Raw genomic sequence first — 12,875 nt, 5'->3', positions numbered from 1 at the left:
TGTCAAGCACAGTGTTGTTGTTGCTATGGCCAATGTCAAGCACAGTGTTGTTGTTGCTATGGCCAGTGTCAAGCACGGTGTTGTTGTTGCTATGGCCAGTGTCAAGCACAGTGTTGTTGTTGCTATGGCCAGTGTCAAGCACAGTGTTGTTGTTGCTATAGCCAGTGTCAACCACAGTGTTGTTGTTGCTATGGCCAGTGTCAAGCACAGTGTTGTTGTTGCTGTGGCCAGTGTCAAGCACAGTGTTGTTGTTGCTATGGCCAGTATCAAGCACAGTGTTGTTGTTGCTGTGGCCAGTGTCAACCACAGTGTTATTGTTGCTATGACCAGTATCAAGCAGTGTTGTTGTTGCTGTGGCCAGTGTCAACCACAGTGTTGTTGTTGCTATGGCCAGTATCAACCACAGTGTTGTCGTTGCTATGGCCAGTGTCGTCCAGTGTTGTTGTTGTAATAACCAGCACTGATTGCAATTGCAGTGTCGATCACAAGAAGAGTCATGATGTACAAAACAGGTGTTCCGGGGCATCTCCTGTGCTGGGTCTGAAGGGCACCACTCTCACCGGTACCTTGGAGATCGAGTACACTTACTCTGTGATCTGGAGGGTGGGTGCTATTTTTTCACTTGCCCGCAACCCCTTTGTATTGCTGATTAGAAGGCTTTGTTCATACTATACACATGACATTTATCTGTGTTATTTTAAGTTTTAATTTTGATTCGCGTGGTGTGTGTGAGGCTTTTATAATGTTTTATACTGCAATGTGTTATAATTTATAATTAGATTACATATGCTTACTCCGAATCACATATATAGCATTGACACTGTCTGAGATGCTAAGGTCTGAAAAGGCTACCCGTCTTAAACAATTTGAAAGGGAAGCAACCCAACCACAAAAAGTGTAAATATAGCTATGGTAATGACCATATACCCGGGGAGTTACCTCCCCTCTGGGGTATGTGATGTCACTTCCCCTGCTACAACACGTGGTATCCTCATACGACTTTCAGCTTCTGGAGAAGGAGGTTGTTGATTTTTGGCGCTCGTGGATTTTTGCTGTTTGGTGTTTGCTAGACACCTGCCGGCACCCACTTACCCGTCTGTTCACCTTCTGCATTGGTAGTCGGTGAGCTCGTTCCTTTTTTGTATTTTGTTTGAAGGAATTATTGTTGTTGCTGGAAAATTTTTCGTGCCACGTGGTGGACTTGTATTTTCAGTAACGATTTTGTACTTTGGCCGCCATTTTGTGCGTCAGCATGTCTGACTGTGAGAAAAAGCGCAGCAAGGCAGATGTGAAGGGTAGAGTCAAAGCTAAATCTTCTGCTTCTGTTACTAAACCTCCTGTTATGGTCGTCGTCTCAGACGAGGCCCGTAAAACTGTCATGTCTGTGCCTATTTCTGCCCCGAATGACCGTTCGGTTGTGGGGCAGCCAAACACACCTATATGTACTGTTTCTTCTCGCTCTCCCCCTATTCAGGCAGAGCAAGCATCCCTGGTGTCTACGTTATTATCTTCGTTGGTTCCAGAGATTCGCACTTTGGTGCGTGAGGAAATGTTGCGTTCAAAGCCTTCTGCGTCTGTTGTTTTCCCGCCGGCGGTGGGTGACGCGCGGTCACTGGCTTCTTTGACGGTTCCGGCTGCGACTTCGTCTCGGGCGGAACTACTTGCTTCTTCGTCCTCTACCGCTGTGGTTGGCGTCTCAAGTAAGTCGGACTGGTCCACAGGCCCTCGTGAGGCTGCCGGACATTCCCTGCTGGGAAACAGTTCTTTGGCGCGGGATCACAACCCGCAACTTTCCGTTCCGTCTTACCCTTGCCTCGTCGAAGGCTTCTGTGTTTCGGAGCGATGGCGGCAGCCGTTTTCGGCTGCTGCGCTTCCGGTTCCTGCCGGAGGCATAGGTCCCTTGCCGCAAGTACCCGCTGTGGTCTTGTCCAGGGTTGACCGGACACTGCCTTCGGGCATTCGGGCTTCCGGACCCAGTCCATGCATCCGGCGCTTCCGTATTGTACGGTTTCGTCAGTTGCTTTTCCGGCTCCGCCCGGATTTACTGCTCCTATTTCTGCCACTTCCTCCCGGATGTCGGTAGTTGAGGAGCAGCGCCTGCCCTTTGGGCAGGTGTTGTCTCAGCCCTGGCCGGGGCAGTCAGCTTATCATCCTTCGGGTGTTGCTTCGACTGCTGTTCCGGTTCCGGCGGCTACGGACTTGCCTTCTTCCTACTCTTACCCTGTTCAGGGCATGAGTTCGGATGGCTTCCGGGGGGGCCGGGTTTCCGGTCATTCTGTTCACCGTCCTACCACCAGCTACGCTGACTACGGTCCTTCGCCGGATGTTTCTGACGTTCAGTCAGTCACCAGCGATCAGACACGTTCTGGTTTTCCGGAAAGACTGAAGATTGCCCTCGAGTCTGCGGCCGAGGTGACTTCGGCCTCTTTGGCTTCCGTTTCGGTTGCCCCGTTGGCGATGTCCGATTGCCGGTCCGCGAAGGATGAGGATTCATACTTCCGGTTCGTGGAATCGCCTTCGGTAGCGTTCCATCTTTCTCAGGTTTTTGCTAAGCCATCTCCTCCAGGAAGTGGAATTCCTACGGTTCCTGTTCCGCTTCTGGTACCTCACGGGCCAGTACCGGAGCAGGCTCAGCCATGGCTGGCTTCCGCTTCACAGGCTTCTTCCTTTGTGCCTTCTTCTCATAAGCGGTTCACTTTGCAGAAGACTAACCGGAATTTGCTGGCTTCGTTCGCTCTCCCGCGTGCATCGTTACCGGTGACGCAGGACATGCTTCCTCTGCTCGCCAAGCAGATTAAGAAGGACGCAGGTGTGGTGTTCCCAGAGCACACACTTGTTGCTTCGGAGGATTTGGGTCGTCAACTTTTGGAGCTTGCCTCCATTTCGGCGACGCTCATCAGAGCTCTCTCTCGCTCCCTCACTGAGTCACTGGATCCGTTTACACTCAGTGCAGATCAGGATGCTGACGACGTTTCCACTCTGTTGTTTGCCCTCGCCAGGGTCAACGAAGAACAGATAAAACTTTCCTCTCTGCAGTACGCTCACTCAGTGATGTGTCGACGGGATCTTTTCCTCTCACACTCTCAGTTTGCTGAGCAGGCGACGAGGGACACTTTGCGTGCCTCCCCGGTGGTGGAGGGCTCTCTCTTCGGACATCTCGTTTTTGATGCCCGGAGACAGGAGATTCAGTCCAACAGAGATCAACAATTCTCTGACTTCTCCCTTCAGAGCTTCAAGGAGAGCAAGCCTTCTCAGCCTAAGCAGGCTAAGGCCTCTGCTCCTCCTAAACCGGCAGAGAAAAGGCAGTCCCGCTCGGTTTCTCGTGGCTTGAGAAAACGAACGGCTTCGTCCAGGGGGAGAGACGGCTCTACCAGCAAGCCTCACCCCCAATGAAGTGCTCCCGATCTCACCCTCCCCCCCCCCCACCCTCCACTTCGGTGATGGCGGGGGGCCCCACCCGGGCACTTTCGCATTGGCTGGTTTTGATACAAAGCCAATGGATTGTGGGAGTCGTGAGATCGGGCTTCTGTCTGCTTTGGCAAGACGAGAAGGCACCTCTGGCCAGGCGTCCGCCGGCTTTCAAGCCCCCCTTCTCTCAGGAAGCCAGATCCGTCCTCCGGTCGGAAATAGCCTCCCTGGTTCAGAAGTGTGCGGTGGAGAGAGTCTTGGACCACAGCTCCCCCGGGTTCTACGGGCGGCTTTTTGCCGTTCCCAAGGCCTCGGGAGCATGGCGTCCCGTCTTGGATCTGTCTGTCCTCAATACTTTCTTGAGGGAGATACGATTCAAGATGGAGACGCCAGCCTCGGTCAGAGACTCCCTCCGCCCAGGAGACTGGGCGACCTCCATCGACCTGACGGATGCATATTTTCACATCCTTATGCATCCAACCGACCGGAAATGGCTTCGTTTCCGGTGGGGAGATCAGGTCTACCAGTTCCTCGCTCTTCCCTTTGGGCTGTCGCTTGCCCCTTGGGTGTTCACCATGGTTGTGAGACAGTTTTGCGCACTGGTGAGGTCGCAGGGTATTCGACTGCGCGCTTATCTGGACGATTGGCTCATCCTGAACCAAAGCCAGTCGGGCTGCGCGCAGCATACCCAGTCGGTTCTTCGGGAGGCCAACATGTTGGGCTTCTCGATCAACCGATCGAAGTCGGAGCTGACACCGTGTCAGACGTTCACCTACTTGGGAATGTCTTTCGACACGGTATCTTGGACTGTCCAACCCGCCCAGAGGCGGGTGGACAAGCTCCAAGCTCTCATACGCTCCACTTTGCCTCTCCTGGGGGCTTCCCTGCGGACTTTGGCCTCCGTCTTAGGGCAGATGGAGTCCATGGCTCTCCTGGTTCCCCTGGGGAGGGTCCACAAACGTCCTTTTCAGCTTGCGCTGAAGCCGTTTGTGGACTCCCCTTCAGTGGATTGGAACGCTCTCATCCCGCTCCAGAGATGGTTCCAATCTGCGACTCTTCCGTGGTTGAACACGGAATGGGTCTTCAGGGGTGTGCCGATAGCCCTTCCTTCCCCAGACTTGGACCTCTTCACGAATGCGTCCTTGATGGGATGGGGGTCTCACACAGACCAGCTGACTGCGTCAGGTCTGTGGTCGGCAGATCAGAGGATGTGGCACATCAACTTGCTGGAGCTAGAAGCTGTGGCTCTAGCTCTCGACAAGTTCCGGCCCTCCCTTCAGGCCAAGCATGTTCGTCTGTTTACAGACAACACGACAGTGGCAGCTTACATCAACAAGCAGGGAGGGTCGCGGTCTCCGTCGCTTTCGGCCAGGGCCTGCGAGATCCTGGTTTGGTGTTGGCAGCACCAAATCACTCTCACAGCGAGGTACCTGCCCGGAAGTTTGAACACTCTGGCGGATTCGCTCAGTCGCTCCGGCAGAGTGCTTCAAACAGAGTAGACCATCACTCACGGAGCTCTGGATCGTCTCTGGTCTCTTGTCCAGAAGCCTTTGGTGGATCTCTTTGCCACCAGGTTTTCAAAGAGACTTCCTGTGTTCGTCTCCCCATTTCCGGATTCGGAGGCTTGGGAGACGAACGCTCTGGACATTTCCTGGTCGGGCCTGGAGGCTTACGCGTTCCCGCCCTTTCAGCTACTCAGCCGAGTTCTCAGAAAGGCGGAGAAGGAGGGTCCGTCCCTCCTACTGATCGCTCCTCTTTGGCCGTCTCAGCCTTGGTTCGCGGACCTTCTGAGACTCGCTCACGGCCCTCCCATTCCTCTCGCGCTCACGTGAGGAGAACTGGTGCAGCCTCGAACCGGCATCCCCCACGCAGAGCCTCAGCTGCTGAGTCTTCACGCGTGGAGGCTGTATGGTCCTCGTTGAGGCGTTCTGGTGCATCTGAGATGACCATGGACTTAGTTCAACGCTCTCATAGGGCTTCTACTTCGTCCGTCTATGCGTCTCATTGGAGGGCTTGGGTTGCTTGGTGCCACGAGCATGGGTTGAATGCCCTGGCACCTCGATCGATGCACGTGGCGAACCACCTTGCTTTTATGTCCTCTCAGGGAGCTTCCGCCTCCTCTTTGAGGGTTAGAAGATCGGCCATCTCGGCGACCTTACGGCAGTTAGGTCGGTCTATCGACGTCAGGGGCGTCATTTCGAGTGTCATTAAGGGCGCTTCCCTTTCTGACGTTAAAACTCGTACGCCTGTCCCTAAGTGGGACCTCTTTTTGGTGCTCGAATTTCTGCGTTCTGCAGATTTTGAACCTCTAAGAGACGCCAGTTTTTCTAACCTGAGTCATAAGGCCTTGTTTCTTCTGCTGCTCGCTTCTGCTCGCAGAGGCAGCGAGATTCACGCTCTCTCTGGTAATTCGGACGATATTACCTTTGAATCAGATGGTTCTGTTACCTTGCGGTTCCGGCCAGATTTTCTGGCGAAAAATCAGGCTCCTGAGCGAGCATCACCTATGGTTCAAGTCAGGCCTTTGCCTACTATTCTGGCTCCCGGAGATCCGGATTTAGTAAATTGCCCTGTTAGAGCTCTTCACATCTACCTTGCCCGCTCACAGTCAATTAGATCAGCTGCTCAGAAGCTCTTATTTATCTCTCTAAACACTGAGAGACATAAAGACATTTCTAAGACGACTCTGGCCCGGTGGGTGTCGGCTCTCATCAAACACGCTTACGAGTGGAGCCGCCTGAACATTAGGGGGACGCAGCCTGTCCTGCCTCTTGAATCTGCTCGTGCCCATGAAACTCGGGCCTGGGCATCCTCCTTGGCTGTTTTACGGTCGAGGAGACTGGAAGACGTGTTGCACACAGCATACTGGCGCTCGGAGGATGTCTTCTTGAATTTTTACCTAAGAGACATCGCTGCTGTCCGCCAGGATGGCTCCAGAGCTCTTCCTGCCATGGTGGCAGGAGGACAGCTCTTGACAAGGATTTGAGTGTGAGTTGGTTTTTTCCTTTCCCGCCGCCTTGTTGTAGCAATCTGCTATATATGTGATTCGGAGTAAGCATATGTAATTTAAACGAAAATTTTTAAGTAAATTTTCATTTGATTAATATACTTACCCGAATCACATAGTGAATTCCCTCCCGCCAACCCCGCTTATGGTTTTAAGTTTTCTTTAACACTATTGTGACTAGCACTGCCACGGCGTTAACGTCCTGCCTGCCCAAGCTTGCCACCAAGAAACTTCCCAAAAAAACAGTAACTGTAAAGAAATCTGTCTAGCAAGCTTGAATTAAGTCCAATCACCACCAAATTTTGTGTACTAATTAAAAAATGGATGCCCAGTTCAGTCGTGCTATTTATAAGTTTGTCACACGATTTGTTTTAGCAAAGGGGGGGTGAAAGGGGGATAATTTGTGTTTTTTAACGTTTTTTTGTGTGTTTTCTTTTCCACTGCTTTATTAAAAGTTATTTTTTTAACAGAAAGTATTATAAATAATGTTATAACCAAACAAGGTGTAAAACCTATGAATTAGCTGAAATATTGTTAACATTCTACACAGAAATAAGGAGACAGTACAAAGAAAAAAACAAGCAAATCCCGCATTCACTCACAGCATCCTGACTCAAATGAAACAAAACTGTGACACTCACCAAATGATGTCTAAATCACATTTTCACAACAAAGTCCCAACTGTACACCTATGAACATTTCCTAAAGGATTAGGAGGCTCCAGCCATCCATTGTTATCAGTGCTGCCACGCCCCCCTTGCACCTACACCATTCCAAGATCCATGCAGTACCACCCTACCACGTGTAGATTTGCCGACTCATACTAGCAACAACAGGACTGTTTCTTCCTCAATATCACTGCTATTATCGCTTTCTTTCATCGCGATATAACCTTCGTGGTTGAAAACGACGTTAAACACCAAATAAAGAAAGAAAGAATCGCTTTCTTGAGGCGAAAACAACATGTCGGAATCATGATCTACAGGATCCTCAAGATCCAACATCCGGAGAATCTCCTCCCGTGACAAGGCTCGCCTTCGATTCATTTTTTTTTCTCGAAAAAACCACACAAATCAGGCTAATTTGCACATGGCGGAAGGACAGGCCAAGTGTATCAAGGGAAACAACTCAATTTACTGCAAGCTTCAAAAACCGGGAAGCAATCACGAGTCGTGTACCTTGTATGTCTAATACTCAATTTAATATCATATTCTTACTCCGAATCACATTAGCATTGAGTCACCTGAGATGCTTATCACTGAAAAACGCTTACCCGGCTAAAGAATTTAAAGGGAAGCAACCCCATCACCAAAACGAAAGTGAAAGTAGCTTTGGTAATGGGCCAGTACACCGGGAGTTACCTCCCATACGGGTGTATGCCACGTCACTTCCTCCAGGAACACGTGCCTATTATCATACGTCTTTTTCACCTCGGAGAGGACGGTTCACTTTTTGACGCTCTGTGGCTGACCTTGTGTGTTTGAGTGACACCCGCCGGCCACGTTACCCAGCTTGTCTGCTCGCCTTGCCTACAGTTTGGTGAGCTCGTTCCCGTTTGTTGTTGGTTGTTTGCGCTGTTTCGTTACTGTACGTTGTCCGTTTTTTACGGACTTGTGTGTCAGTGACTTGCGTGTTTCGCCATTTTGTTGTGTGAGTTAGTTAGCTAACTCGTGTGACTTTGCTAGTAGCTCTGCGTGCCCTCTTTCTGTTTGGGCAAGTGTAGCTTTAGTATTTTGTTGACGCGTAAGCGTGTGTGTTTACTGTGTTTTCAGTCGTTTTGACTTACGTTTCAGTAAATCTTTTTGGCTTTGCCACGTGTTGTTGACGTTTGTGTCAGTGTCTTGCGTGTCGCCATTTTGTTGTGTGAGTTAGTTTTCTAGCTCGTGTGACTTTGTTTGTAGCTCTCCGTGCCTCTGCTTGTGGGGCAAGTTTAGCTATAGTATTTTGTTAACGCATTAGTGCGTGTGTTTACTGAATTTTCCAGTCGTTTAGACTTATGTTTCAGTAAAAAAAAATTTCGCGTTGCCACGTGTTGTTGTCAACATGTCTGATTCAGACAAGCGCCGTGGCAAGTCGGACCCCAAGGGGAAAATTAAGGCTAAGTCTTCCTCTTCCAAAGCAACTTTACTTGTTACAGACCAAGAGCGTAACACTTTGTTGGCTGTACCAATTTCGGCGCCTAGCGCTGTTACTACTTCTGCTTCTTTTGCGGCGCCTAGCGCTACTGTTACTTCTGCACCTGTCTCTACATCGGAGACTTCGTCTTCTTTGTTAGCACCTGGACAAGGTGCGTTGGTTTCCTCTCTGTTAAAGTCACTGGTTCCAGAAATCCGCAGCTTGGTGCAGGCAGAATTTCAGCGTTCCGTCGCCAGCAGTTCGGCGTTTCCGGCATCTGGCAGTGACGTCCGGGCATTGGCTTCCGTGTCTTTGTCCTCCACTTCCGGCTTGGAGCAGCGTCCTCCCTCTTCAGCGTCGGTTGGTAAGCAGAGCTGGTCCGATAGCCCTCGTGAGGCGCCTGGACGTTCTCCTTCGGGGGACAGCTCTTTCGCATCGGGTCACGACCGATACCTTGCTGATCTTTCATTTCCGGCGATAACCTACGAGGCCCCGGACTTGTTCGAACAGCGGCGGCAGTCGGTTTCGACTGCCGCATTTCCGGCACTTGCCGGAAGTGATGATCCGTCCGCTCCGGCACGCTACGGCGGTCGCGGCAGGATGGAGTATTCACTGACTTCCGGTCCTTCCGGATCGCGAAGTCAACCAGTGCAGTCTTCACTTCCGCATTTTGCGGTTCCGTTGACTACACTTCCGGTTTCGGCCGGAAACGCTTCTTCCTCTTCTGGTGGTTCCTTCCGGATACCAGATAGTGGATTACAGCGTGCGCCTTCCGGCTTTCAAGCGCCTAGGCTTGAGCAGGCATCACTCCACTCAGTCGGGGGAGTGACGTCAGCTCATCCAGCTCCGGTTTTTGCGGATGGTCGTCCTGCTTACCCTTTACCTTCACAGGATTTTGGGCGGCAGGATGACGTTAGTGCTCAGGCTTTTCCGGTTTCCGGTTTGCCAGGGCATGCTTCTGCTTCCGGAACTGGTGACTTCGGTCAGGGTCCCACGTGTGACTATTCTGATGCTCCATCAGTGGTCAGCGAGGAGTCGCGGGGCGTGTTTCCGTCGAAGCTCAAGTCTGTTCTTGACGTCGCGGCGGAAGTAACGTCTCGTTATTTTCCTGAAGGGGTGGTGGCTGCGGACTCTTCCGCATCATTCGTTCCTTCTGCCATGGCGGACTTCCGGCCGGCACAGGAGGATGTTTCTTCCTTCCGGTTCGCCGAGTCTCCGTCAGTGGCTTACCAACTTTCGCATTCACTGGTTCGTCCAGCACATGCGGGGAGTGGTATTCGGCCAGTGCCTGTTCCGTTACTGCTTCCTTTTGGTCCAGTTCCGGAATCAGCTCAGCAGTGGGTGGCTTCAGCTGCCCAAGCCTCTTCCTTCGTGCCTACGGCCAATAGGAAGCTTGGCATGCCCAATCAGAGCCAGAATTGGCTGGCGTCTTTTGCACTCCCTAGGGCTACCCTTCCGGTTTCCCGGGAATTGCTGCCTCTTCTGACTAAACCGATCAAGCGTGATTCGGTTTTGCCGGTTTCCGAGGCTTCCCTCCTCTCTGCTGAGGAGGTTGGACGTCGGCAGATCGAACTGTCCTCCATTGCGGAGACTCTCGTTCGGGCTCTGTCTCGGGCATTGACCGATTCGCTAGTTCCTTTCACTCTCAGTGAAGAACAGAATGCGGACGATGTCTCTGCGCTTTTGGCCGCATTGGCCAAGGTCAATGAGGAACAATTGCGTCTTTCCTCCCTGCAGTACACCCAAGCGGTACTCTGCAGGAGGGATCTCTTCCTCTCGCAGTCCCAATTCACGGAACTGGCTACTAGGGAGACCTTGAGAGTCTCCCCGGTCTCAGAGGAGTCTCTCTTCTGTCCGCTGGCACTGGATGCCAGACAGAAGGAGATTCAGTCAAACAAGGACAGTCAGTTCCTTGACTACACTCTGAAGGGGGTGAAACAGTCTCAGCCTTCTAAACAGAAGCAGGCTCAGACATCGTCTAACCCCAAGCCAGCTCAGAAGCGGCAGGCTCCGCCGGCCGCTCGTGGTGGGAAGAAGAGGACGGCATCGGGGAGGGGGCGTGGCGGCTCTGGAAGTAAGCCACACCCCCAATGAAGCGCTCCCGATCTCACCTCCCTCCCGCCCTCCACCTTGGTGATGGCGGGAGGCCCCTCCCGGGCACTTTCTCGTTGGATGTCGGTAGTAGACAGCCAATGGATTGTGGGAGTGGTGAGATCGGGCTTCCGTCTACTCTGGCGGGAGGAAAAGGCGCCTCTTACCCGAGTGCCTCCGCGGTTCAAGCCCCCCCTTCTCGCAGGAAGCACGTTCCGTCTTGCAGTCGGAAATTGCCTCGCTGGAGCAGAAGGGCGCGGTGGAGAGAGTTCGGGTCCACAGCTCCCTGGGATTTTACGGGCGTCTGTTCGCTGTTCCCAAAGCATCAGGAGGATGGCGTCCCGTGTTGGATTTATCTCTCCTCAATACTTTCTTGAGGGAGATAAAATTCAAGATGGAGACGCCAGCCTCTGTCCGAGACTCTCTCCGCCCAGGAGACTGGGTGACCTCGATCGATCTCACGGACGCATACTTTCACATTCTTATGCATCCGGCCGACCGGAAATGGCTTCGTTTCCGGTGGGGAGATCAGATCTACCAGTTTCGCGCACTCCCTTTCGGGCTGTCTCTCGCACCATGGATTTTCACCATGGTGGTGAGACAGGTCTGTGCACTGGTGAGGTCCCAGGGTATCCGTCTGCGGGCTTATCTGGACGACTGGCTCATCATGAACCAGTCCCAGAGCGGCTGTTCGCAGGATACCCTGACGGTTCTTCGAGAATCCAACTCGTTGGGGTTCTCGATCAACCGGGTAAAGTCGGAGCTGACCCCGTCACAGACATTCACTTATCTGGGGATGTCTTTCGACACGGTCGCTTGGACTGTCCAGCCTTCTCAGAGAAGGGTGGACAAGCTCCAAGCCCAGATTCGCTCCACTTTACCTCTCCTGATGGCTTCCATCCGCTCGCTCGCCTCCATCTTGGGGCAGATGGAGTCTATGGCTCTTCTGGTTTCACTGGGCCGGGTCCACAAACGTCCGCTTCAGTTCGCGCTGAAGCCGTTTGTGGACTCTCCTCTGGTGGACTGGGACGCCCTCATCCCTTTGCAGGGATGGTTCCAGTCTGCGACCCTTCCGTGGTTGGACACGGAGTGGGTCTGCAGAGGTGTTCCGATCGTCGTGCCCCTCCCCGACCTGGACCTCTTTACAGATGCGTCCAGGGAGGGTTGGGGGGCACATACAGATCTTCAGACTACTTCCGGTCTGTGGACGACGGAGCAGTCCTTGTGGCACATCAACTTGCTGGAGCTAGAGGCAGTTGCTCTAGCTCTGGCCAAGTTTCTGCCCTCCCTGTACGCCAAACATGTTCGTCTGTTTACAGACAACATGACAGTGGCGGCGTACATCAACAAGCAGGGAGGCTCGCGGTCCCCGTCTCTCTCGGAGAGGGCTTGCGAGATCCTGGTGTGGTGCTTTCAGCATCATATCACGATCTCGGCCAGGTACCTTCCAGGGAGGCTGAACACTTTGGCGGATGCGCTCAGTCGTTCCGGTACAGTGCTTCAGTCGGAGTGGACGATCACTCACGGGGCACTGCTTCGCCTTTGGGCCCAGGTCCAAAAGCCTCTGGTGGGCCTTTTTGCCACAAGGTACTCAAAGAGGCTTCCGGTGTTCGTCTCGCCATTCCCGGACCCTCAGGCATGGCGAGTGAACGCTCTGGACTTTCCCTGGACGGGTCTGGAGGCGTACGCCTTTCCTCCCTTTCCGTTACTCAGCCGAGTAATCCGGAAAGCGGAGATGGAGGAGCCGGCCCTTCTTCTTCTGGTCGCTCCTCTGTGGCCGTCGCAGGTCTGGTTTCCAGATCTTCTTCGGCTCGCCCAAGGGCCCCCCATTCCTCTCGCACTCGTGCGAGGGGAACTAGTGCAGCCCCGAACAGGCATTCCACACGAGGAGCCCAGTCTTCTGAAGCTTCACGTGTGGAAGTTGTTCGGGACTCGCTGAAGCGCTCTGGGGCGTCGTCTTTGACTCTGGACTTGGTGGCTCGCTCGCATAGAGCGTCCACCTCTTCAGTTTATGCTTCCCACTGGAAGGCATGGACTGCCTGGTGTTCAGCTAGAGGGGTGAGTTCGGTGGCTCCGCGCTCTATTCAGGTCGCTAACCACCTCTCTTTCATGTCTTCGCAGGGCGCCTCAGTCTCCTCGTTGAGGGTCCGGCGCTCCGCTATCTCGGCGACTCTTAAGCAGATTGGTCGTTCTGTTCGAGTCGGGGGCGTTATAGCTGCAGTCATTAAAGGGGCTGCTCTTAAGGAAGCTAAAG

General features: G+C 53.0%; 1 protein-coding gene across 1 annotated transcript in view; it reads left to right on the top strand.

Moving 5' to 3' along the window:
* The window catches only part of LOC138945550 (transmembrane 9 superfamily member 2-like), a 95,398-nt gene that overhangs the window by 24,566 nt on the left and 57,957 nt on the right, over window positions 1-12,875 (top strand). The window contains exon 7 of the mRNA XM_070316998.1: window positions 477-603. Coding sequence (XP_070173099.1) covers window positions 477-603 — 127 coding nt within the window. The remainder of the gene's footprint in view (window positions 1-476; window positions 604-12,875) is intronic.

The sequence above is a fragment of the Littorina saxatilis genome, linkage group LG13, assembly GCF_037325665.1.
Source record: "Littorina saxatilis isolate snail1 linkage group LG13, US_GU_Lsax_2.0, whole genome shotgun sequence".
Classification (NCBI taxonomy): domain Eukaryota; kingdom Metazoa; phylum Mollusca; class Gastropoda; order Littorinimorpha; family Littorinidae; genus Littorina; species Littorina saxatilis.
This window is presented reverse-complemented; position numbering and strand designations above follow the sequence as displayed.